Source organism: Cydia amplana, chromosome 14 (assembly GCF_948474715.1).
Source record: "Cydia amplana chromosome 14, ilCydAmpl1.1, whole genome shotgun sequence".
Lineage (NCBI taxonomy): Eukaryota > Metazoa > Arthropoda > Insecta > Lepidoptera > Tortricidae > Cydia > Cydia amplana.
The window spans coordinates 10,002,097-10,029,394 of NC_086082.1; the positions used below are offsets into that span (position 1 = coordinate 10,002,097).

The window sequence follows — 27,298 nt, forward strand, 5'->3', positions numbered from 1 at the left end:
TCTAAAATGTTTGATATACTTGGTCAACCAGATCTTGACAGTAGAAAAAGGCGCCAAATTTGAAAAATGTAAGCGCGAAGAGTAATCGTCCCATAGAAAATTTGAATTTCGCGCCTTTTTTTACTGACAAGATTTGGTTGACCACCTATAGTTTTCTTTTTAACACGTTTCTCGTAATAATTATTCCTACCAAAGCCTCATTGGCCAGTAATTAAATAACAAATACAAAAATATAGAGTCTGTTCGGAAAGAGAAGAGTTGATGTTACATAAGGTGTATACCTAAACCACCTCCGCATATAATAAGGTATACATATATACCTTATGTCTCACTCCGCGGAGGTGGCACATTTTATTTGTATTTAGTTAATTTACGGTGTTTAGTGTAAACTTAAACAAGCAAAATTTGTACTTGGTGTCTTTATTGACTCTCATAATATAAACAATGTCATATTACTACTTATTATACTCGGTTTCGTCCTCTATATTAGCATAAGAGACACATGTAGTATCGCGTAGCGCATGCCATTTCACACTATTTTGAGAATCATAAATTACTTTTTTTTTTTTTTGTAAGGTAGTTTGCCTACCAGCTCCCGTCTACCCGTACTTCATTCGCTTTTTAGTGCCCCGCCGTTTCACATCGTGCTCCCGTGTTAAAGTGATAAAATATCAGTGATTAACGTGTTAAAAGATGCCTAAACGTAAACGTGAAAAGGATAAAGATAGTTACGATTATCTTTTAAAGAAAATCAAACGGCTCGAGAAGAAATTACGATCACCAGATCGTGACAAACATCGTGACTCGTCGAACTCGCAGGATGAATCAGGTATGCGATAGGCAACCTTATTTGAATCGTATTAAGGTTTACGTAAATAACGTTGTTTAAACTTAATTGCTTATGAATAGCAGATTAAATTGATGTTTTTTTTTTTAAAAAACACACTTTAAACCTTAAACGTTTGAGTAAATAGTTATATTACCAGTTTACATGGTACCTTATACCTACCTACTTATGTTTGAGTTGCGGGCAGTACAATGGGACTGTTTCTTCTTGAACAAAGTAGATAATTACTTCACTCGTAAATATATAGACCAGGTACGGGTATATAAATGTAAACAACAAAGTTGACGGCTACGGACAGTACTTGCTATGCATTGGGACTGTTCTGCCGATAATTTAACTTGTCAATAAAAATACCTTGCAATTTTCTTTAGGCGTGTTTATTTACTATCACGTACAATGGTCGTAGTACACTAAAAAGTGTGGAATAACAGTTCGGGGGCAGTTCTTGTTAAACAAACTTGCGACTGCCACTTACACAGTTATTATACTACACCGTGGACATAAGGCTGTGTCTCCTTTTCAGACACGGACCTTTTAGACGCATGGGCGATTCCTGAGGATGATGCCTATCATGCGTCACCGGCACAGCAATACTCGGGGTCGGACCAGTCAGATACAGGCTCCGTAACCAATGAAGTTTCTCCGCCTGTGGCCGCAAGCTCGAAGCATGCCGCCGTTGTGCCTCCAGCAGACCCGCAGCCGGCTCCCGCCGCGCCAGCTAATCCTGCTGCATCAGCTGCTCCTGCCGCGCCGTCCCTGGATTCTCCAGCTACTCCCGCCATCGAGAACATTGACAAGCCGTTACCTGAAACAGAAGAAGAGTTAGATGCTGATTTGATGGAAATACTTGGTACTGATCCCAATGCTGTAAAACAATATGGAAAAGACATACAAAAGGACCTGTCTATTAGATTAGAACATTGCGCAACAAACGGGTTAACGAAGGAGTTGCGCAAAGAATTCAAAGAGAGATATTTGACACCCGATAACTGCAGATTGATAGATCCTCCAGAAATCAACGCGGAAGTCAAGGCCGCGGTATCGGATGTGGTAATTAAACGCGACAAAGCTATTGAAAATAAACAAAAACAACTTACCTCCGCTATAAGTTGCCTAAGTGAAGCTATAACGCTCCTTATGTCAAATAAGGAGAAAAATACACCTTTACTGAAACTTTTGATAGATTCAAGTAGAATCTTATGTGATTGTCAACATGCTGATACTATTACCAGACGGAATTTCTTATTGAACACCATGAAGAAGGAAATGAAGGATCAGCTTCAAAATACTAAAATTGACAAGTTTTTATTCAGTGAAAACTTAGCCGACACTTTGAAATCGGCAAAAGCCATTACTAAATCTGGAGCAGACCTTAAGATTCCGGCGCCTAAATCTCAGGCTAAAAAGCCTAATATACCCCATACAAATAAAAATTTAAACTGGAAGCCGGGCCCAGCTCGCAGGCAGCCGGGACCGTCACGAGCGAAGGAGCCTGCGACCTCGACACGTCATCGGCCCATGCACACCTCGAGGCCATCGCAGCATCAGCACTACAGGACGAGCCACAGACATCGTTAACAACGGTAATACCAGGAGGTAGATTAGCTAAATTTTATACTCAATGGCTAATGCTCACAGATGATCCTCTAGTACTGTCTTATATCAAGGGTTATAAAATTCCATTTTCTAAACCAGTTTCACAATTAGTACCACCAAGTACAAGAAACTACTCTAATCAAGAAAGAATACATATACTTGAATCTATCTCAGATTTACTGTCAATTGGAGCAATCTCACAATGTGAAGCGCAAGACGATCAGTTTTTGTCGCCAATTTTTCTTATACCCAAACCGAATGGAAAAATGCGATTTATTTTAAATCTTAAATCTTTGAACAAATTCATAGATACATCTCATTTTAAATTGGAGGATTTGCGCACTGCTTTAAAGTTAATTTCAAAGGACTATTATCTAAGTACATTAGATTTAAAGGATGCTTATTTCCTTATTAAAATACACAATAGTGACAGGAAATACCTCCGATTCCAATTTGAAAATAATATCTTTGAATTTAATGTCCTTCCGTTCGGGTTAAACACTGCTCCTTTTGTTTTCACAAAAGTTATGAAACCAGTAGTGAAGTTGCTAAGGTCATGTGGTTACTTATCTACCATATATCTAGATGACTTATTACTTATCGGCAAAGATTATAAGGAATGCCTCACAAATATAAAAAATACAAAAAAGCTTCTTACCTCTCTCGGCTTTGTTATAAATAAAGAAAAGAGCAATCTCACCCCTTCAAAGACTTGCAAGTTTTTGGGATATATAATAAATTCTAACAAATATGAAGTTACTCTGCCAAAAGAAAAAATATTAAAAATAAAAAATGAAATTAAAAAATTCTCAGCAATTAAACGATGCAAAATAAGAGATTTCGCAAGTTTTGTAGGTCTTCTTACATCTGCATGTCCAGCCGTCGAATACGGCTGGCTTTATACGAAACTTTTCGAAAGGTGCAAATATCTAAACTTAAAAGATCATGATAATTACGATATCTTCATGACTATCCCAAACAACTTACGCACTGACTTTGAATGGTGGAAAAATAAAATAGAAAATTCTAGTTGTAAAATCAAAGACGATTATTACGCGGTAGAAATTTTCTCTGACGCCTCAACCACTGGGTGGGGGGTAGCATGTGGAGACCAGAAGGCAAGCGGTCCATGGAATGCAGACGAACGCAAAAACCATATAAATCAGCTAGAAATTATGGCTGCATTTATTGGTCTCAAAATATTCTCACGAAACAAATTCTTCTTCGCATTGATAATACCACTGCTATCTCCTACATTAATCGAATGGGAGGTATTCAGTTCCCTCATTTGACAGAAATCACAAAGCAACTTTGGCAATATTGCGAAACTAAAAAACTATTTGTATTCGCCTCGTATATTCGCTCTGCGGATAATCTTATAGCGGATCAGGAGTCGAGGCGTTCGCATCCTGATATTGAGTGGGAACTTGCTAACTACGCATTTCAAAATATTGTAAATGAATTTGGCTGTCCGAATATCGATTTATTTGCTAGTCGAATTAATAATAAATGCCCGATTTATATGTCTTGGCACAGAGACCCCGACGCGTATACGATAAATGCATTTACAGTATCCTGGTCTAACTTTTACTTCTATGCCTTTCCCCCATTCACTATGATCTTAAAATCATTAAGAAAAATCATTAACGATAAAGCTAGAGGTATAATGGTGGTTCCACAATGGCCCACGCAACCGTGGTATCCACTTTTCAAAAGTTTATTGGTGTCAAAACTTTTAGTACTGGAAGCAAATAATAATCTAATTTTGTCTGCTACTTCCAGCCGCCGGCAGGTGCGCTCACAGACTACCCTGGTGGCAGGAATATTATCCGCGAAGCGATGCTAAGAAGAGGTGTCCCACCATCTTCTACACATATCCTGTTGGATTCTTTATCTAATAATTCATACAAGCAGTATGAAGGGTGCTATAAAAAGTGGTTCGTTTATTGTATAGAGAATAAATTGAACATTTATGATGTATCAATTCCAGAAATCATACGATTTTTAACAATTTTGTTTACTAATGGTGCCCAATATGGAACATTAAATTCTTATAGATCTGCCCTCTCGTTGATTGCTAATGAAAAAATCTCAGATAACGATGATTTAAAACGATTTTTTAAAGGAGTATTTCGCTCTAGACCTCCACTTCCTAAATATAACGAAACCTGGGATCCATCAGTCGTGTTAGATTTTTTGGAAAAATGGTATCCCAATGAAGACTTATCTCTCGAGCAGATATCTAAAAAGTTAATAACACTTTTGGCTCTCATAACAGCTCATAGAGTACAAACGCTGGCTAATATTAAAACATGCAATATTGAAAATTGCTCAGATAAAATTAAAATTAAAATTCCAGACCTCATTAAAACTTCGCGAATTGGTTCTACACAACCATTACTGGTCTTGCCCTTTTTTAATGAGAAACCAGAGATTTGTCCGGCACGAACAATTAACTCATATTTACAAAAGACTAAAAATATTAGAAATCAAGCAGAATGTCTTTTTATAAGTTTTAAAAAGCCCCATAAACAAGTCGGTACGCAAACATTAAGTAGATGGGTTAAAAATATTTTAGCCTTAAGCGGAATTGATACGTCATCGTTCACTGCGCATAGTACCCGGCATGCCGCCTCTTCCGCTGCTCTGAGATCAGGTGTCAGCTTAGATAAAATACGCAAAACTGCGGGCTGGAGTTCTACCTCGCAAACATTTGCCAAATTTTATAATCGCCCTGTTATTGATCCAAATGATGATGATTGCTTTGGCTTAACAATCATGAAAAGTTAATTATATTTAAATGTCAACTAAATCTTAAAGATTATATTAAGTAGGTAATGTAGATTATCTCTTAGTCAATATATACCTACCAAAAATCAATGTATACATGTATACATCTACTTATAAAGTAAATCAATAAAAGATGATTTATGAGTACCTTAAGGTATTTCATTCCATTATTACTCATACTTTTACGATCATTGTCTCTAAAAGTCTACATGTGTCTCTTATGCTAATATAGAGGACGAAACCGAGTATAATTAGAGATTAAACGAACTTACCTGTAAGTGAAGTTCTATCCTAATTATGCGAAGGTTTCGTCCGAAGATATTAGCAACCCCCCCTCCGCATTGTGTAATAGCATACACCCCATTGATCGTAAAAATATGATAAACCTGCTGGTAGCTATACTCTCAAAGAAATGAAGTACGGGTAGACGGGAGCTGGTAGGCAAACTACCTTACAAAAAAAAAAAAAAAGTAATTTATGATTCTCAAAATAGTGTGAAATGGCATGCGCTACGCGATACTACATGTGTCTCTTATGCTAATATCTTCGGACGAAACCTTCGCATAATTAGGATAGAACTTCACTTACAGGTAAGTTCGTTTAATCTCTAATTATTATTACTTTGCATGACCCAGTATCTTTTATAATTTTATTGACTTTCCTCTAGTCTATTGTACTTAGTGCTATATTTGTCTACCGTTCTTCATCAATTCTCATCTACTCAAAGGTTAACTGGAAGAAATCCCTTAAAGGGATAAGTTCGCCTTTGTACTACCTATCCTGTGCCATAAATTTGTGTTTTGTACAATAAAGAGTAATTTTCACGTAATTTACCTTTCAAGTAATTTGAGCGAAGCGGTCAACGTTCAAGATTGCTCATGCAACAATAATGCAGAATTTACGTCGACCACTTAAAGAGCGTAGGAGTCGAATAAAATGGTCTAATAATAACAGCATCAGAATGTTGTTTGAAGCGCTTTGGACAAGTTTATTGGAGCGATCCACGATTTTTATGTTCAGTCACAGAATAAATATTAGTACTAAGTACAGAAGACTCACTCTCTAACAAAACGCGTCTGTTACGATCAGCACAGATATGGCCGCTAGGTGACGATAGTGCCACGCGCGGCTTATGGCTTTCCCCAAAATTGGGGCCGAACGGATGTACTTTTAGCTACCTGTAGCAAAGCGACGAAATCGCGGAATGAGACACGCCTGGTTCAGTCGTTCAACTCGTTTACGCCGATGAGGGGTTGTATGTAATGGATACTTTGCTGGCCGCAGAAAAGTAAGCTTTCATTGACAACATTAGATCGATATGGTTGGGTTGGTTTTGCGTGTTTTTTTACACTAAAGTAAATAAAAGTTTTATACAAGGATACCGCCACCAATGGAGCAAGACTCAAGCAATTAACCGCCACTCTGGCTGCCGCGCGCGCCAACTCGATGCGCCCGGTATCCATTGCGCGCGGCTGCCGCGCGAGAGCTCTTTTTAACCGCCTTCAAAAAAAAAGGAGGTTCTCAGTTTGACCCGTATGTATGTATGTATGCATGTATGTATGTATGTATGTATGTATGTATGTATGTATGTATGTATGTATGTATGTATGTATGTATGTATATTTGTTCGCGATTATCTCGCGTTTGGCTGAACCGATTTTGATGCGGTTTTCAGAAAAGTGTTTCTTATATTCTGGAGAAGGTTTTAGTATACATGGATCTGAGCTGATGCTGAACCCTGGCTGTACCTAGTGGAACTCGGGTTTGGTGCAACATAGGCTCACGCTGTTTTGGTCATCCGACGCGCCTTGATGAGCACTTGGGAGAGCAGTACCCAAGATAGAGCTGATGCTGAACCCTGGATGTACCTAGTGGAACACGGGATGTACCTAGTGGAACTCAGGTTTGGTGCAACATAGGCCCACGCTATTTTGGTCATCCGTCACATCTTGATGAGCACTTGGGAGAGCAGTACCCAAGATAGAGCTGATGCTGAACCCTGGCTGTACCTAGTGGAACTCAGGTTTGGTGCAACATAGGCCAACGCTATTTTGGCCATCTGTCACACCTTGATGAGCACTTGGGAGAGCAGTACCCAAGATAGAGCTGATGCTGAACCCTGGCTCTACCTAGTGGAACTCAGGTTTGGTGCAACATAGGCCCATGCTATTTTGGTCATCCTCCACATCTTGATGAGCACTTGGGAGAGCAGTACCCAAGATAGAGCTGATGCTGAACCCTGGCTGTACTTAGTGGAACTCAGGTTTGGTGCAACATAGGCCCACGCTATTTTGGTCATCTATCACATCATGATCAGCACTTGGGAGAGCAGTACCCAAAATAAAGCTGATGCTGAACCCTGGTTCTACCTAGTGGAACTCAGGTTTGGTGCAACATAGGCCAACGCTATTTTGGGCATCCGTCACATCTTGATGAGCACTTGGGAGAGCAGTACCCAAGATAGAGCTGATGCTGAACCCTGGCTGTAGGTACCTAATGGAACTCAGGGTTGGTGCAATATAGGCCCACGCTATTTAGGTCATCCGTCACATCTTGATGAGCACTCGGGAGAACAGTACCCGAAATAGAGCTGATGCTGAACCCTGGCTGTACCTAGTGGAACTCAGGTTTGGTGCAACATAGGCCAACGCTATTTTGGGCATCCGTCACATCTTGCTGAGCACTTGGGAGAGCAGTACCCAAGATAGAGCTGATGCTGAACCTTGGCTGTAGGTACCTAATGGAACTCAGGGTTGGTGCAACATAGGCCCACGCTATTTAGGTCATCCGTCACATCTTGATGAGCACTCGGGAGAACAGTACCCGAAATAGAGCTGATGCTGAACCCTGGCTGTTCCTAGTGGAACTCAGGTTTGGTGCAACATAGGCCAACGCTATTTTGGGCATCCGTCACATCTTGATGAGCACTTGGGAGAGCAGTACCCAAGATAGAGCTGATGCTGAACCTTGGCTGTAGGTACCTAATGGAACTCAGGGTTGGTGCAACATAGGCCCACGCTATTTAGGTCATCCGTCACATCTTGATGAGCACTCGGGAGAACAGTACCCGAAATAGAGCTGATGCTGAACCCTGGCTGTACCTAGTGGAACTCAGGTTTGGTGCAACATAGGCCCACGCTATTTTGGTCATCCGTCACATCTTGATGAGCACTTGGGAGAGCAGTACACAAGATAGAGCTGATGCTGAACCCTCGCAGTACCTAGTGGAACTCAGGTTTGGTGCAACATAGGCACACGATGTTTTGGTTAACCGATTTGTCGTCGTGTGCCTATGAAGCAGAGTTCCACTAGGTGGGTCGATGAACTTTTTTCTAACTGCCTTTAAAAAAAGGACGTTCTCAGTTTGACCCGTATGTACGTATGTATGTGTGGATGTTTGTTCGTGATTATCTCGCGTTTGGCTGAACCGATTTTGATGCGGTTTTCAGAAAAGTGTTTGTTACATTCCGGAGAAGGTTTTAGTGTACAGTACATGGATGGTTTGAAAAACCAATGGCACCCGGTAGGTGGCCATGCTATCGGTATACCTACCAACAAATTTATGTAGCTGAAACCGATTTAGATAAAATAGTGGGAGTGGGACTGGGAGTCGGACTCGGACTGGGACTGGGAATGGGAGTGGGCGTGGGAGCAATATACATACAAATCGTTTAGCACCAAAACGTCATATTATGTTGTGTCGCGATTATCATCGAGTTAGGCCATCACCAACATTAGTAGTTAGTTACTAGCCCAAAACTAAATGGAGAGCCTAACAAACTAGTATTTTAGCCCAAAACCTAAAATAAATGAAGTACCTACCTATAGTACCAATCACTAAAAAGTAAAAAATAAAATAAAATAAATAAAAAATAATTAAAAAATTAAAATTAAACAAAAATAAAACCAAAATAAAATAACTTAATAATAATATCTTTTTTAAAAAAAGGGAACCGCCTTCAAAAAACCAACCCACTGAAAAGTACAAAATAATTTTTATATGGCACCCCTTTACGTGTCCAGTCCCTATCCCGTCGTAAAGCAAATTTTTGCCAAAAAGTAATTAATACCGAATAATAAGAAAATTAATAATCATCCGGGTAATTACTAAGTTTTTGAAGGCGGTGCCATACCAACAAAAATAGTCAATAGTCAGAAATAAAATACGTGTACGTAGTACCTACAAGAACTAAATTAATGAGTAAACTAAGTATGTCTTCAAAAATTTTGGTTTGGCACCGACTTTAAAAACTAAGTAATTACCCGGATGATTATTAATTTTCTTATTATTCGGTATTAATTACTTTTTGGCAAAAATTTGCTTTACGACGGGATAGGGACTGGACACGTAAAGGGGTGCCATATAAAAATTATTTTGTACTTTTCAGTGGGTTGGTTTTTTGAAGGCGGTTCCCTTTTTTTAAAAAAGATATTATTATTAATTATGTAGGTACAGTCACAGTCAGTGTCAAATACCTATATGAAGTGGCCACATATATCGCAACACACCTTTTGTGACATAGGAACTGGAATAAGCCGTTTTTGTAACTTTCCCTTGTTTTAAGATCGTTAAGCCCAATAACTAACGGAACAAATTACCGAACTAACAAGGTAATCTCTTAAGTAAGTCATGGTTTTGCTGGCCTCGACTTCCACAAGGTTCTCGACATTTCTGGACATCGATGTGTTGATGTTTACTCGCACTTCCCGGCGCTTCCATCTCTCAGCACAATGTGTCACGTGTTTATTTTGAATGCGTATGGGAAAAAGTGGGTCGGGTTGATTCCACCATTAGTTCGTTATCGTAACACCTACGTTTGATTTTACGATGAGAAAATTGCGTTCATTTCTGCTCGTTGATGTCTAGTAGAGCCATTAGCAATTCATCAGCAACATAATGTGCTGTATATATTTTTCTGAAACTTAGTTATTTTTTTAAATGTTATTATTGGTGAGAGTCAGAATGGCGGGTGTATGTAAATAAAATTAAACAAAAAGCATACCATATTTTAGTACCTAATTTGTACTATTTGGTACCTCATATAAAAAAATTAGTACCTCACGGTATTTAAAGTTATCAGCAAAAAACGTTACACCCGCCAACCTGACAGTCAGAATGGCGGGTGTATTTTATTACGCTATGATCCCGCGATTATTGATAAATTCTATAAAAGCCAAATTTTAGTACCTTTTTAGTACTTTCATATTCAATTATAAATTGAGCCATTTTATTTGTGGTTTCCGAGTTATACTCATTTTACACTTTGCATTGCTATTAAAAAAATTCAGGCGCTTTAATTTTTCACCGTATCGATATCGTTTTTAAGAAAAAACGCTACGCTACAACTATTTTTATTACGCCAGGATTTAGTACCTTTCATGATTAATCTGTTACCCTTTCACGGTTAATCTGTTAGGTTCAATTAACTATGAAAATTACGTCTTACAAATGGCCAGGCGCCATGTCAAAGGATTCTTCCTAAGAAATTCCGCTCTTCATTGTGGCCTCATCTGTAGTGCGAACGATTTTAGTTTAGCTGACCGATTTTAGTCAACTAAAATACTCGCCACTCGACTAATATAGTCCGAACTAGGCTATAGTGTTTTTTTTTTCAAAAAACTGTTTAAGGCATAGTATGTAGGTACATGTACAGGCATAGGCTATCAGACTTTGGAACGTTCTCCCACTCTCTATCAGGTAAGCGCAGACCAAATTCACATTCAAGCGTACCTATGCTGCGCAAGCATTTCCTTGACAAACTTTCTTCTTCGTCAACTTAATGATTCACACTAGCTAGGTATACAGGTTGGCCAAAAAATAAGTGCATTTCCGTAGGGAGGTATATTAAGTATAGATATTAGATTAATAACCTATCGGTGTTTGACTGTTTTATATCGACTACTTTTTCAAATGTCGTTATTTTATCTAAATAAAAACGTGCAAGCCGTGTTTGTGCAAGATTTTCGTAATGTACCATTATAAATTTCATTACTGAACCCTATTAGCGCCTTTTGTGTCTTTAATTTTCCTTTAGAGCGGATGGAAATAAGTAAATATCTAAATAACGAAACTTAAAACCGAAATCAGGATCAAAATGGATGGAAATATATTTCTTATGCTCTGATAGAATGTTGTTCTAAAAGGTGTTGATGATACGTTTCTGCACTACGTACTACGTAGAGCATGTTACGTTAAGTTGCAAATAAGACTATGTTAAAGTTTTAACGATAAGCAATTGAAATTTGAGTTTAAATGGATTTGTTATAAAATTTTCATTCTGATATTTAACTCCCCATTCCATAAATAACGATACTTTTGCCTAAATTGTGAGGTAATTGTAATAAGTAAATATATAATTTTATACTTAATAAAACACGTATTTTACTTTCCTCGTATTCGAAATGAAAAGTAGAGTGTTTAACTCGAGTGAAAGGCATCATATCAGCCTCGGACTATTGGCGCTCTCACTGCGTTCGAGCACCAAACTACCTCGGCAGAAATGAGTGCCTTTCATCCCTTGGTTAACAATCTACTAGTAACACAACTTTGTTTTTATCATGAAATGGTGTTAAAAAAATACCGCTAAACATGTGCATCCTTAAAAAAGTTCAACAATAATTATTATTTTAAGTCGAGTGTGAAAATTATAATTTCTTGTAAAGATTAATAGAGTCTGTGCGGAAAGAGAAGAGTCGTGAAATGTATGGGCTGCCTTGAAAATGAAAATGAAAAAAATATTTATACTCGTATAATTATATGCCTTACATTCCACGACTCTTCTGCACAGACTCTATCGACTGGTCATATGATCAATATGATTATCATAATCCTGACTTACCATAATCATAATTGCATATAAAAGTGCCAAAACGCCGAGCATGACGTGCATGCCTATTTCTGTAAATTTAATTAATGTATAATACTTAGTGAACAAAAGCCACTAATAATTACAGCATTCGTTTATTTAATTTGATTTCAAATTGTTTAAGTATTTTCCTCGCGTTGGTGTGGAAAGAAATTGTGTTTCATTTGGTAGCAAAGTTTTTTTAAGCCTCATGCGTTGTTGTTGAAACCCTCGCAACTTTCAAGATTCCTGTACTTTAGAACCACGCGCTACGCTCATGGTTCTATTTTTGAAACTTTCACTTACTCGTGTATCAATATTAGCACGAGGATATTAAACAACAACTTTGCCCCTTGTAAAACAATTGCACATTAATGTGCCCAATAATAGGGCAGACATTAACGAAATAGAAATTGCTCAGGACGGATAGTTAGTGTATTATTATAAATATTATTATTTTTGTATCTCCTTGGATATCACGGGCCTATAATCCCGGTTTTTTGATAGGCTTGCGTGGGGACACAGATCCAACACGTAGAGGCCCCTTGGAGAGCTTTTATGTCATGTAGAACGCCTGCTGGAACCCGTTCACAGATGCAACAATAGACAGAGGCATTGGGACTATTGTAGAAAAAGAGAACAGTATACCGATCTATGGATTGAAGTTTGGGTGGACTATGAGACTGGGTTATTACAAAGACGTACGGACACCTGCCATAACAATGTGTTCACAAGTTATCGAGGCAAGTGGGGACTTGCCGCGCACTAGATGGGCCTATTATTTTTATTATTATAAGCCTATACAATTACAGTGTCCCACTGCTGGGCAAAGGCCTCCCCCCTCGATCTCCACTCTTCTTATTTGATTAATCACCATGTACCTACTTAAGAGTAGGTATTATGTACACAATTACATGCACAACGAAGAGCGGAATTTCTTCTTAGGAAGAATTCTTTGACATGGCGCCTGGCCATTTGTAAGACGTAATTTTCATAGTTAATTGAACCTAATAGATTAACCGTGAAAGGGTAACAGATTAATCATGAAAGGTACTAAATCCTGGCGTAATAAAAATAGTTGTAGCGTAGCGTTTTTTCTTAAAAACGATATCGATACGGTGAAGAATTAAAGCGCCTGAATTTTTTTAATAGCAACGCAAAGTGTAAAATGAGTATAACTCGGAAACCACAAATAAAATGGCTCAATTTATAACTGAATATGAAAGTACTAAAAAGGTACTAAAATTTGGCTTTTATAGAATTTATCAATAATCGCGGGATCATAGCGTAATAAAATACACCCGCCATTCTGACTGTCAGGTTGGCGGGTGTAACGTTTTTTGCTGATAACTTTAAATACCGTGAGGTACTAATTTTTTTATATGAGGTACCAAATAGTACAAATTAGGTACTAAAATATGGTATGCTTTTTGTTTAATTTTATTTACATACACCCGCCATTCTGACTCTCACTATTATTGCTCTATTTCATTGTACACATACTCAAATTCTTTGAATTGCTTTTAGCGGTAACCAATTGGCTTCAATTGAAATTCCAATTATAATTGCACCGCGAGTGCTTTTTTTCATAATCCAACTCTACAATACCTACTAGAGTCTGTGCGGAAAGAGAAGAGTCCTGGAATGTATTGGGCCCCATACATTCCACGACTCTTCTCTTTGCTCACAGACTATTAAGTTTATTGGAGAAATAACTAAAATGAAATCTTCATACTATAGGCACTTTATTCTTTATTACCTAATTTAATCTATACGGTTTCCCTATTAAACTGTTAATATTTTGCTACCTTTATTCACAGCTAGGGCTTTTAATTTCAAGTCGCTTACAGCCACTTTCATCTCTAGTTTTAATCTCAATCCTATCTTCTCCTAAGGTCGGATATAACCTACGTCTATTTTTATCTCGTACCTAAGGATAAAGATAATCAAATACAATTTAGTTCACGGCGACGGTCTCACGGCGTTGCGTGAATCACGATATGAAAATAGTCCTCGTGCCTACGATCGTGGGCTCTTGAGGTCGTCTGCTCTTGTCTGTTTTGTTATTGTCTTAACATTTTCTCAAACGTTCGAATATTCCCCTCCAATTGATCATGATAAAGGTACAAACCGTTAGCATTTAAAGTGAGGTAAGCCTAGGAAAAATAAATCATACCAAATAAAAACACAAAAAAATGTTATTGTACTTAGCTTGCAACAAGGTTGTACAGGTAAAAAACTTTACTAAAGGTGACAGTCCATTTCCAACCGCAGCTGCACTACTGTTCATTTTACTATGGAAATTGACTGTAACAGCGACGCGTTCAGTACCAGTAGTGCACTTGCGTTCAGAAATGGAATGTTACCCTAAATCCCCTCTTGCATGGTGAGTGAAGTATTCGAATAGACATTAAAAATTTTTTATTTGTAGGTAGAGTCTGTACGGAAAGAGAAGAGTCGTGGAATATAAGGGAACCAATACCTTATATTATGACTCTTTTTCTTCCGCGCACACTCTATAACATATGGTTTGCAAACTCATCACCTTTTTGCATATTTTTCAAGTTTGATTATTGATTATTCCTGTCCATTTATGATTCATGACAAAAAACGTTTCAATCACATAATATGGAGTCTGTTAAAAGTTTCGCGAAGGAAAAAGAAGTACGCAATGCATACAATGAAGGCTTTGAGTATATAATGAAGGAGGAGCAAAAGTATCAATGTCACAAATGGAGGCAACAGCGGAGTTTCGTTATAGGTAATTAATAAGTGTTTCCTCGGAAGATAATGACAGTGACATTGTTTCTGTACAGTCTACTGATGAAAATATGAGGATGTTGAAATCATTGATTAGTAGGTATATGTTATTACGTCGAAATGGTGAGTGATGAGGTGTGCTTACGAGTTTTTTTGCAAACTGTACACAACTACACGCAAAAAGGGTTTTAATAAAGTTTTGTACCTGTACAAATGTACATCCAGACTGCTTAGGATTGCGTTGTCGCGCGGGACTCCATACCTGAAGTCGCCAGGAAAACAATAGAATGCTAGGATGCACCGAAGGTCTCTGACGCAGTCTGACAGATCTGGTTGGCAAACTTCCATTAGGTATACCATAAGTACGAGTAGTGAAGCCTTCAACGTGTAGCTGTACGGTATGATAAAATTAAACAAGTCTAGCAGTTAGGTGGTCGGTAAAAAAGTTACGCGGTGTTTTTCTAGTAGAAGGTAGCTGAGTTTTGGGACTAAAACTAGCTTGTATATTACATCTTTACTTAATTAACATGGCCATCCATCCATCTTAGCATAAGTCCCACCATCATCGGCATCTTTTCTTAAGTCCATAGCTGACCATAATAGCTTCTTACCAACCGCCTCAGTTAAACGGTAAACTTATAGCTATACCTAAAATATTTTATATTAATTGATTATACGAGTATTTATTTTTACAGAATCCTAAAAACATTCTTTAATTCTCAGTGCAGAGACAAGATAGGTATACATTTTAACAAAAAAAAAAAGAACCGATGACTTAATAAGACGTTACATTTTCCATCATTTTATCATCATCATCGGCAGAGTTCCACTTTACTAAATGTCGCTTTCTGAGAGAAAATTCATGAGTTACCATAAAAATATATGTAATTGTTTAAGGTATTACAACCCGACCATTAAATGCTGCTTGCATGTGGGTCATCCTAAAGAAGGTATATTAAAAATAAATAAAACAAGTAATCTCGATTGCTTTTAAAATCATTAACGATTTCAACATGTCAATAACTTTATTAAGATAATAATCTTTCGGAATTCAAACTCAATTCACAATCGAAATTTAACGAGCTATAGTAAATTAAGTACCTAATTTACGATCACAGCAAAGTGAAGGGAGGAGCAAGAAAAAACGATGCAAATGATTTATATTTTTATTAAAAATAAATTATTGTAGCAACTTGCACCAATAACAACAAAATTTTGGTTTGAACAACATGAAACGCGCCCGGCGTTCCGCCCATAGCTAAACCAATCGGGTAGCATACACGATACAAAATTATACACAAAGTGCGAATATTTTGACCTACTATATATGTTCCAACACTTCAATTAGTTTAAGGAGATATACGATACGGCCAACTTCTACTTTTAAACTGTCGACTAACTTGCTTTCGAAGCCTTTTTATTTTATCTTTATGATTGTAGTTCTCTTTAGGTACAAATAATATTATACCACACCTTTTCAAAACAAGGCAGTCGGCAGTTTAATAATGATCAAACATAAAGAGATTCACCCACTAGTCACACAGTTCACTTAAATCCACTCAGCATTATTCAGAAAGAAATTTAAATTTAAAATACATCCATCGTCGTCAACACCGTCAACTGATATTTTGTTTTTTTTTTGCAATAAATATAAAAGGTCCAACGATATAGACAGTTAAGCTTGTTGCTGTTAGTATCTACATAACTGTTGCCACTTGGTTTTTTGTCAATTATTCTGTAAAAATGTCATCGTAAGTACTTTGCATCTATTTTTGTGTTTTACTACCCAGCGTTCAGGTTGTATTTTTTTTCCATAACGTACTTTTGTTCTCAAAATACGCTGACGCTGATCCATGTTATTTTATAAATATACGAATTATTCAGAGTACATACGCCGGATATAAACACAAAAATGGTTACAACGCAGTAACTTTTCATGAAGGATCCTGGTAGAAGGCACAGCTCAAAATAAGATTACTCCTTGCACTACTTTACAAGGTCATCATATGTATATCGATTTCATACACTGAAAATAAGCTATAAAACTCATGGTAAGTCACAAATAACTTTCCAAAATTGTATGTGCATAATTATGGCCTATTTAACAATTTAATAAACTTAAAGCTTCCGATATTGGGAGAAAAAATGTAAAGGTTCGGTTTGACTATTTTTCAAACAATACGTTTTGCCGGAACCTTTAAATACCATCAAGGATGTCCCCTGCTACATTTTATAGCATTTATTTTTCAGAAAAATAAAACTTCTACCTACATCATATTTAAATACCGCAAGCTAAACGCGCTGTCGAAATTAAAAATTTCTATTAAGCTTAGAATAAATTTAAAAGTGGAAAAATTACTATCTTGGGTGAGACTTGAACTCAGATCTGAGATCTTGTGAGAACTGAGGTCTTGGTGGCTCAGATGGCAGAGCGCTGGAGTATCGATCCAGAGGCCGTGAGTTCAAGTCTCACCCAAGACAGTAATTTTTCCACTTTTAAATTTATTCTAAGCTTAATAGCATCGATCGCAGACGTTTCTGCTTGTTAAAAATTAAAATTTTCTATGTAAAAATTTATTACAATTTGTATTATAAGTTGGCTCTAAGCGGTGAATATTGTTTCCAAAAATGTTACGGTTAAAATGTGGGCATTAGTCTTGTTTAATTCTTTTGAGTAAGTCGCAGTCGCAGTACATCTAACATGTATATGTAGGTATAGTGTATGTGCTCACTTTTTCCTTCAACGTTGAATTGCCACATAGACTAGGAATCCTCTAGACTGAGCATAGTAGACGCTACCCCCTCTGCCACTTATATGGTAGTTTTACTCCATCTTCGAGTCAATCCCGTGCCGTGATTGGTCTTTGAACGGACCAATCGCGGCACGGGATTCGCTCACCTCGTCCCCCCGCACCCCCGTATTTTTGTCAGCATCGGTTTCATGAAATAATTGCTCTATAATCTCAGTCTAGAGGATTCCTAGTCTATGAATTGCCACGACAATATACCCTTTATAGCTATAAAAAAGCCTACCTACAGGATAACTTTCTTTAACGATAAAATTCCACTTCAATCAAATTTGTCATGACATACAAACCTCAAAACCAAGTATGGCTTAGTTTTGGATAAGGGATATATATTTCACATCAAATTCGGTTAAAATGTTCCAAATCATTAAGCAGACTTTCGGAAACGCATGTCCTCCATCTCATACATTTAGTAACCTGTCAAAAGTATTGCTTAAGATTTTAACTAACTTTAATCTATTATTGTTAGTGAATTGCATATCACTAAAGTAATTGATTATTTATGTTCTAAGGATAGTCTTGAAAGGTAGAATGCTGAGATAAACAGATGACATTAAGATTATTAAATTGTACAACGGGACTTAATCGCGTATCTAAGTTTTTAAGATTTACCTCCGACGTTTCGAGGACGGCGTTGTCCCCGTGGTCTCGGAGAAGACTGGCTTAAGTTGACATCGGCATCTTTTAACCGCGCGAGTTTTAGAACTACCCGCACTTGGTCTTGTTTATCCGCTTGAACGTTTTGACAACCCACGTCACGGGACAACACCGTCCTCGAAACGTCGGAGGTAAATCTTAAAAACTTAGATACGCGTTTAAGTCCCGCTGTACAATTTAATAATGTGTAAAAATCGTGAAAGTTTAAATCAGTGACATTAGGATTGATATATTATAGGTGAGTACAGTTTTTAATTTTCTTTTATGTACGTGGTATATACCTATAATGATGCCTCATTGAAATTCGGACGGTTTTGCAAAACTTTTATTAATGAAATCAATTACGAGCCCGTTATCATACTGACGATAATTTTGAGTATGCACTAGTCTTTACTGGATTTGCTTGTGTTTTCAGTTCACCAGAAAAATACAAAAGCGATGAAAGACGTTAATTGACTGTCCGAGGCACAACGCTCCTCATTATTGCTATCAAAAGGAAAGCAGATGTTACGTAACTAACAAACTATCAGGACCTACATTGGCTTAAAATTTCTTAATTTTGCCTAAGTGAATTGTTTTTGACTAAGTACCTCGTGATCATTTCGAAGTAGTTTAAAAAAATTGCATTAAATACTGCCACAACACTATTCCATGACACCGCCATTCTGATTTACGCTTATCAAGAGTAAAACGATATTATTAAGAAAGTGAAAAGTGACTTAAATTATAAATTATAAAGAACACATTGTACTGTGATAGGATACTAAAGAGTATAGTGATGTTATACATCACAGTTTAGTCTAATGACCTGGACTATTTTAATAAAATAGATGTACTTAGCGGTGTGTTTACTTACGTCTAATAATATCTTTATTTTTATTTTATTATCAAACTCGTCTATTTTATTAAAACAGCCCAGTGTAGCTGCAACGTCACAAATAGTTTGTGATAAACATAATTACCTAGTGTATGCTAGTGTTATTCGAGCTGTTTGTACATGTCCTCTATCTGGGGTTTGAAGTAGTTCCTGATCTCTGGCCTCTTCGCCTTCATGGTGGGGGTCAGTAGGCCGTTTTGCACTGAGAATGGATCTGGATGCAGGTAGATGTCCTTTACCTGTAAACGAAAGACATCATGTTTGAAAAAGGCTTCAATTAAATGTTTAAGTATAAAGGATGTCAGAGTAAATTATAAAAAAATAAAACGAAACAACATTTTAAATCGATTTGTATGAGATTTTAATGTGACAATATAGTTTTATGTTCCATGAAGATTCAGACTCCATAATGTTGATTTATTCAAAACACACGGTTCTACAGATCATGGCTCATGTCCTTTTTTATAGCCAATAAAATTGTGTAATGTGCCATGATCGCCAACGCCGTCGATTTGCTAACGACCACAAGACAGTATGCTGGAAAGCAGCGAAGTGGCTCATACAGAGCAAAACATCTCGGATCTCCGAGAGATCTTTCCTCTCAGAGAGGTCCTACTCTATATAAAAGATTTGATAGGATCTCTTGAGGATTCGGGCTGGTTGGACTAGCCTACCCCTAACCCGGTGTTATGAAAACCTACCCTTGGGAAAATGCACTGACCTGCTCGAAGGTCTTGAGCGAGACGTTGGGCCTCACTGCAGCATATCGTCGAGGATCATCTTCTTGACGGTGGGGTTCTCGCACAGCGCCGAGAACACGCCCTTGATGCCGCACTCCGGTAACAACCGCTTGTCAAAAACTACATCTACACAATATCATATAAGTTCTGACCTATTCGAAGGTCTTGAGCGAGGCGTTGGGCCTCACTGCAGCATATCGTCGAGGATCATCTTGACGGTGGAGGTTCTCGCACAGCGCCGAGAACACGCCCTTGATGCCGCACTCCGGTAACAACCGTTTGTCAGGAACTACATCTACACAATATCAATGGTATAAATTCTGACCTGCTCGAAGGTCTTGACCGAGGCGTTGCGGCCCCACTGCAGCATATCGTCGAGGATCATCTTAACGGTGAGGTTTTCGCACAGCGCCGAAAACACGCCCTTGATTCCGCACTCCGGTATCAACCGCTTGTCAAATACTACATCTACAATTGTGTAAATATTGATCAATGGTATAAATTCATACCTGCTCGAAGGTCTTGAGCGAAGCGTTGCGGCCCCACTGCAGCATGTCGTCGAGGATCATCTTCTTGACGGTGGGGTTATCGCAGAGCGCCGAGAACGTGCCCTTGATGCCGCGCTCCAGCGCCCAGCACTTCACCACGTCCACGTCGGGCACCACGATCGCCACTATGCATGACTGGAAACAAGTGAAGCCAACATTATTTCTTTTCTACTAGGGATGTTGCGGATGCCGTTTTTTTAACATCCGCGGATGCGGATGCGGATATTTAAAGGCTCACATCCGCGGATGCGGATGCGGATGCGGATGTCAAGATTAGGTACTTTGAAAACGTCAAATATTACATTTTTAGTATTTTTTTATTTAAAAAAAAACGAAACGTTTAGTATTTGAGCAAGAATATAGGTGCGTTATATTTAATAAGTCAGTAACTTCGCCGACTTTTCTGGATCTAGACGATTTCGTTATAGGTAATGACGAAATTACCTAGCTATTACGCCGCCGCTAAGACGTTCCTGTACCGACTTGTGCGACATCCGCATCCGCATAAGGTCCCGATTTTATGCGGATGCGGATGCAGATGCGGATGTTGAAAATAATGCGGAAGTTCCGCGGTTGCGGGTGCGGATGCGGATGTTCGCAACATCCCTGTTTTCTGCATTCATGTGGCAAGTTTAAAAGTTGAATCCTAATAGATAATATCACATTGAACTGAGCCCTTTTATTATTTGTGCTATACATCACGACACTAACGCAATGGGAAATTGTGATGAATTACCCATTTCTTTGGAATGTATAGGTTCAGCGAGAGGTTTAACCCATAGATAGAAGATTGATTACCCGCGGACGCCATATTGCGTCGTCAGAAAATTAACCACAAACGCGATTTCATGAAAAGTCATAAATCCCAGGGACATGGAAAAGTTTGACATAGTCTATGGGCCCGATTAGGATTTTGTAATAGACATCTATTAGATGTCTTTTAGACATCGCCAAGATACGATAACGATATGTTTAAGATCTAACCTGTCAAATTTGACATTTCCGCGATTCTGGAGATACTCTTGAACGATTTCTACAAGATATTACTTGGAAATCTAATTCACATCTAATAGATATCTAACACGATCTATAGTAAAAGTGACATTGGTTGCCGGAATTGCGCTGTAGAAGAAAACTAAGTAGTTGAAATCTAAACTATAACGTATCTAGAATGGATCTAGTACGTGTCGTCTCTTGTGAATATCTTGAAGTTCGAATACGGCAGTATGGGTGCGGCACGACTAGTTAATGTTAACCCTTGATTATACTACTATGAAGATAGTAAGAATAGAAGATAATAATAAGAAATACAAATTACCTTCAATGATTCTCCATGAACAAATATTTGTTCGACATATTGACTTCTTATGTAAATATTTTCTATTTTCTCAGGAACTATGTATTCGCCTTGTGACAGTTTGAAAATGTGTTTTCTCCTGTCAATGATTTTCAAGGTGCCATTCTGAAACAAAGCAAAAAAACATACATAAATAAAAACATACACAAAAACATAAATAGACATAAGTACCTACTTAAATAAACTATTCGACGAACTTAAAATCTAACAACAGTTTTTTTTCTAAACGTTTCAAACATTTTTTCAACAGGTTAATAGTGGAGTGCGTTCAAGCCTCTTTCGAAGTATAGTAGGTAGCTATTTAATGGACAAAAATCGCTAAGTATAGTACCAACAAGATCCTAAAAGGCGTATCACCCCCGGCACACACAGACAGTAACTCCACCTCGAGCACGTCAACAACCTGGATGTTATACAAAGTGGAGTAACTCACCGGCAGCCACTTGCCGATGTCGCCGGTGTGGTGCCAGCCGTCGTGGTCGATGACCTCGCCGGTCTTCTCGGGCTCCTTGAAGTAGCCCTTGAACACGTTGGCGCCCTGCACGCACACCTCGCCGTGCCCCTGCGCCGCGTAGTACTCCATTTCGGGCACGTCCACAAGCTGTGAATAATACAATAGTAAATCTAGTAAAATAGATAGAAAATGAGCAATTTGTCACAATACATTGGAAATTTAAAAAATATGTGGGAATAAAATAATAAAAAAATATAAGACCTAAAAGTTTCAAAAAAAATTTTTTTTTTAACTTCCAAATAGGAAGAAATAATGATACCATTCGATTGCTTACATTTTATTAAAAAAAAATTGTATAGCAATCATATACATAAACGCAATATTTCACCGACAAAATCGCAATTTCCTTGTTTTCCATTCATTGAAACGGCCTCTACTACATGTTACATGTGTTACATGATGACGTCACGATGTATTGCGATTTTGTTCGAAGCGTTCCGTCTCAGTAAAGTGCGGGTGCCAGACTTTGACTATCATTTGTGACTTTTGTATTGCTTTAAGACAATGGGTCCCATACAGACATTTGATCCTCAAAACAAACCTGATCGACTGATACCATTCATAAAAAATGGTCAAATACCCTATTCTTAGATCTTACGTCGCGATCAGAGTATACTTTTTTGGAGAAACCCTGTGTGTATCTGTTACCCGCACTGCTGCACCAAACAATAGGTCAAATTATTTAAAAATAAGTAATCTAATTTACCTTCACTTTGTTACAAGCGACGGGAGGCCCAACGTGTTCAGGCACGTGGTCGCCCTGAACGGTTAGAGTCACCGGCGCGGTGCATTCTGTCTGGCCGTAGCCTTCCACGATCTGAAAAAAAAATGATGTTATAAACTCAAATACTTACAAAAAAAGCTTTCTAACAGCCGAGGCTGGATTCCAACCGACGTCTTCAGCATTCGCGGCTAACGCCACATAACCCTTTGGCCACCCGGGCATGATGGAGCCCAACGTAACTTTCTCGATTATGCACACTTAAAAACCTAGGAGTCTTTGACCATAGTCCAAAGACGAGCAGTACGAGTATCCGAATCACGTAAGGTCACAATAATTTTGCTATACAAATAAATCTTACGAGTACATTGTATTATTGAAGACTTTGTAAATAATACAAAGATACTTAATTTTCCAACTAGTTCGCAGTAGCATTCTGTTCTGGTACTCAATTCAATTCAATTCAATCAATTTATTTATTGCTTACTTTTACATAGGAGCTTAACTTAGGTACAAAAATCGGGTGTGGTACATTGCTATACATATAGATATATTTATACGAGTACTTGTATGGATGTGCAAGGTATAGCGAAAGCAAGCTACCCTCCGTACTAGTGTACACTGTATTACGGCAAGGTACCCCCTTCCCCTTCTGCCCGCGGTCCATGATGTCATAGTTGGTCACCCCATATAGGTAATGAATTTGAGTGTAGGTATACGGTAAAATAATAATAATAATAAAAAAAGGCTATGTTATAAACTTAAGTACTAGATTTACATACGATTTTTTTTTTTAATTTTAAAAGTGCTATTTAATGTATGTTGTGCGTGTGATATGTATGTGAAGTCATTGTGTGTCTGTGAGTGTGTGTGTGTGCGTGCGTGTGCTATATGTGGTATGGAAGTTTAAAGTTATAAAACAAGAAAATAAATGTGAGTATGTATATAAGCGCAAATAAATCTTAAATGGTCGGCAAAGCGTAACAATACACGGTATAGACAACAGTGCTCAAAAGGAGAACAAACTTTACTAAGTACCTACATAAAATCAATTCGAGGTCTTAGGAGGTACAGCTACATATATTGTTTCACATTATCAGGATGATATCTTGAGTAGTGATTCTGTGTCTTCATAATTTTGTTGCTTGAGATACGCACTTACAGCAATTTTGCAGTCTCTGTAGGTGTACTTCTGCAGATCTATATGTTTAGCTAAGCGGTTGTACAGGAAGGGTCCTAAGAAGAACTGAAAGTTATGAGCGAATTTTGTTTTACAGGGTGGTATGTTAAAGACTCGATCCCGTCGTCTTTGCAGAGTTTTTACACCAGAAGTGTTCTTGTGTTGTCTAGAAATCAGAGACACGATGAATAGCTGTCTAACAGTCAGAGCATCAAACTCCTTATAGATGAGAGCAGTGGGATGACTTATTTTTTTAGAAGTGGAGACCTTGATAATCGCACGCTGAGCCCGCTCAATTTTTATCATATGAGATTTCTTGGCTCCTCCCCAAGCTTCTATACCATATGTTATTATGGATTGACATAAAGCAAAATAAACAGTCTTTACCAGTGATTCGCCTAGGTGTCTAATATTTTTAAAAATATAGATAAGTTTTATAACGCGTGATGAGAGTAGATTGATCTGAGAGATCCAATTAAGATTTTGATCAATAAGTAGTCCTAGATACTTAGTTACTCTTGCAGACTCCAGCTGGTAGCAACTACAAGAAAATAGGAAGGGGTAAGCACACGAGTGGGCCTTGATACTGAAAGTGTTATCTGGCTGAGTGGGATTCCTCATGCTAAAGGTAATATATTTCGTTTTATCAAGGTTCAGAGAGAGGATGTTGGATTTGAGCCACTGAACTCAACATGGTACTGAGCTATAAAAATTCTTATGTAGGTAGAGTACCTGTTCCACAGCATGAGAAACGTTTATACTGCGCCATTATGAATGAGAAGGAATGCTTTCAAAGTCAAGTTGATTCACTGCGAGTAGGTTTCAAGATCAGAGTAAAGTCGGTATAATATATTTATTGCCAGATTATCTATTCTTAGATAAGTAGATATTACTCGTGATTCAAAATATTATGACTGTAAAGATATTCCGGATACCTATACTAAAGTAATGTTTATTTTAGCGTCTTCATGACCACGAGCGTTGAGAACTCCGCTCCGGTAGTTTTCCTTAATATAAACCGCATGGCCTTTATGTATTTAGTCAAGTATATATACGTACTTATAGGTATCGTAAAAATAATATTTATCGAAAATCTGGTCCTTAATAACCAACTGTTCGATAATATTACTGGTCATTGGATAATCAGTAATGTTAGTTTCAATCTTTCAATGTAGACTGTGATTTTCAAAAGCACTAGACTATCTAGACAGTGCTTTAGACTATCTATGTTAATATTTTGTGTAAGCATCTCACACATTATTAAAATTTAAGTTTTAAAATATGAAAGATAGGAATGAAGAGTGACGTCTTGAGTTACTAAAACATAGACGTTTTATTCCTGACAGAAACTGAGTGGGTTGCGGAGGAAGTGGCATTTTATACTGTCTGACGCTAATGTGTACAAATATTAAACAACAGACGCATTGTAGCAAGAAGCTGTCTCATGACGAATTAAAACTGACGTTAATGTAGGTATAAAAATATCACATAGCAGGCAGATCGCTTCAAACTTTTAGTGAAGTGTACATAAAAAACATTAAGGTTAACTACACAAAAGATGTCACGTAACGTGATGACGTGATATGCAGTCAAGCGGTTTCTGTGCCAGTTAGGTACCGTGATAAAATACCGGCATCTCATGTTATGTGACAAGGTACGGTATGCAGTGGCTTAAAATTTATCCTTGACCGAAGATAGGTACCAGTGGTGATAGATTTCAAATAAACGAAAAGTTTTGGGATAGCTAGTCCCCTAGAGCTGAAGAAAATAATAATGGTAGTTACCAGGCAGCCTAGGGCACAGCGCGCGAAGGTGAGCACGTTGCCTGCGAGCGGCGCCGACCCCACCACCATGATGCGCAGGCGCCCGCCCATGCCCTCGCGCACCTTGCGGAACACCAGCTTGTCCCAGATGGAGTCCCCGCGGATGATGCCCCTGGGACAAACAATGGTGAATCAGCAACATGTTTCATGCAGGCCGGGAGCGATATTCCGATTGTGTTATAATATAAGTTCGCTCGCGCTTATTGCACGCGAGATATTCATATTCATATATTCATTTTATTTTGTATTAATCATACATTGTCAGTTTTATAATTAGGTACATAGGTATGCGAGATGGGTGTCAAACATAAATACATACATTTCAAGGGTGCGTTCCTGAGCTTAAATCAAGTAACTTTCTCAAAGACACCGATATTCTAATTAAATCCATTTCGGAGATAATCAATAATTTAATTTTTTCCTATAAGGCCTCTACAAGCGTGTACACTTGCCTTAGGGCCGGTTTACATATTGATTAGTGTTTAGAATGAGTTCATACATTTGCTACTAAACTTAAGTACAATCTCGGTCGATCGATGTTCGAAATGACATTGATATGTCACAGATTTCAATTGTTTGGTTGTGTTAAATGTAATGCCCGTGTTACAACAACGCTATATGCTACATTTAATTAGTTTTTAAACTTAATTTTTTTTTGTAAAAAAAGCAAAAAAAAAATTTTTTTTTTAAATTAACTATGCCATTTAGTTCTCCTAAACGTACTTAACCATACCCCGAAGTTAACGGAATTCAATAAAAACACGGTGTATATGTAATTAGCTGACTATAATACCTCTTCAACTCTGATTCCTTCGCAGACAAAGCCATGTTGAAGAGCATCTTCTTGATCTTGGAGCTGGAGATCTCGGACTGGGCCTTGTCGTACAGGCGGTTGAGGAGGCGCGGCACCGCGGGCATCATCGTGGGCTTCAGGCACTGCAGGTCGTCGGCGAGCCGCCTGATGTCGCCGCTGTAGAAGCCTACAGCACCTCCTACCATGTATAGAGCGTTCTGAAACGAGAGTTTATGCACTTTAGTTACATAGACAAGGTATGTTTTGATCAGTCTAAGCCAAGCATTCAATTTTGTCGAGAAACCAGGAGAACCGCATTTATTGTGATAGCCGCCATTTACAGACCATTCGGTTTCCCAACCTCACCACTCTCTACTCTATCTAGGTACTCTACCAATTATGTAGGTGCTTACTTTACTTATCTCAAAACAAATGTCACTAAT

At 38.0% G+C, this 27,298-nt stretch overlaps 2 protein-coding genes across 6 annotated transcripts in view; one reads left to right on the top strand and one right to left on the bottom strand.

Annotated features, from left to right (window-relative positions):
- The first annotated feature begins 456 nt into the window (after window positions 1-456).
- On the top strand, window positions 457-3,078 carry LOC134654283 (uncharacterized). Its single transcript, XM_063509748.1, has 2 exons — window positions 457-829; window positions 1,353-3,078. Exons 1-2 carry the CDS (start codon window positions 694-696, stop codon window positions 2,423-2,425), a joined length of 1,209 nt encoding a protein of 402 aa, XP_063365818.1. The 5' UTR covers window positions 457-693; the 3' UTR covers window positions 2,426-3,078.
- Window positions 3,079-18,670: 15,592 nt separating this feature from the next.
- LOC134654103 (long-chain-fatty-acid--CoA ligase 1) overlaps window positions 18,671-27,298 on the bottom strand; it is a 63,095-nt gene continuing 54,467 nt past the window's right edge. For 3 of the 5 annotated variants that reach the window (XM_063509527.1, XM_063509528.1, XM_063509531.1), the window contains 7 exons: window positions 26,856-27,073; window positions 26,024-26,174; window positions 23,045-23,155; window positions 22,258-22,425; window positions 21,786-21,929; window positions 20,429-20,602; window positions 18,671-19,418 (listed from right to left, as the gene is read on the bottom strand). In XM_063509527.1, the coding sequence (XP_063365597.1) occupies window positions 19,281-19,418; window positions 20,429-20,602; window positions 21,786-21,929; window positions 22,258-22,425; window positions 23,045-23,155; window positions 26,024-26,174; window positions 26,856-27,073 (1,104 nt within the window). In that variant the 3' untranslated portion in view covers window positions 18,671-19,280. The remainder of the gene's footprint in view (window positions 19,419-20,428; window positions 20,603-21,785; window positions 21,930-22,257; window positions 22,426-23,044; window positions 23,156-26,023; window positions 26,175-26,855; window positions 27,074-27,298) is intronic. The other 2 variants (XM_063509529.1, XM_063509530.1) reach the window with 1 other exon arrangement.

Coding starts and splice junctions, on each gene's coding strand:
- LOC134654283 (XM_063509748.1), top strand. CDS start 694: ATGCCTAAACGTAAACGTGAAAAGGATAAAGATAGTTACGATTATCTT. Junction 830..1,352: donor GAACTCGCAGGATGAATCAG/GTATGCGATAGG, acceptor CGTGGACATAAG/GCTGTGTCTCCTTTTCAGAC.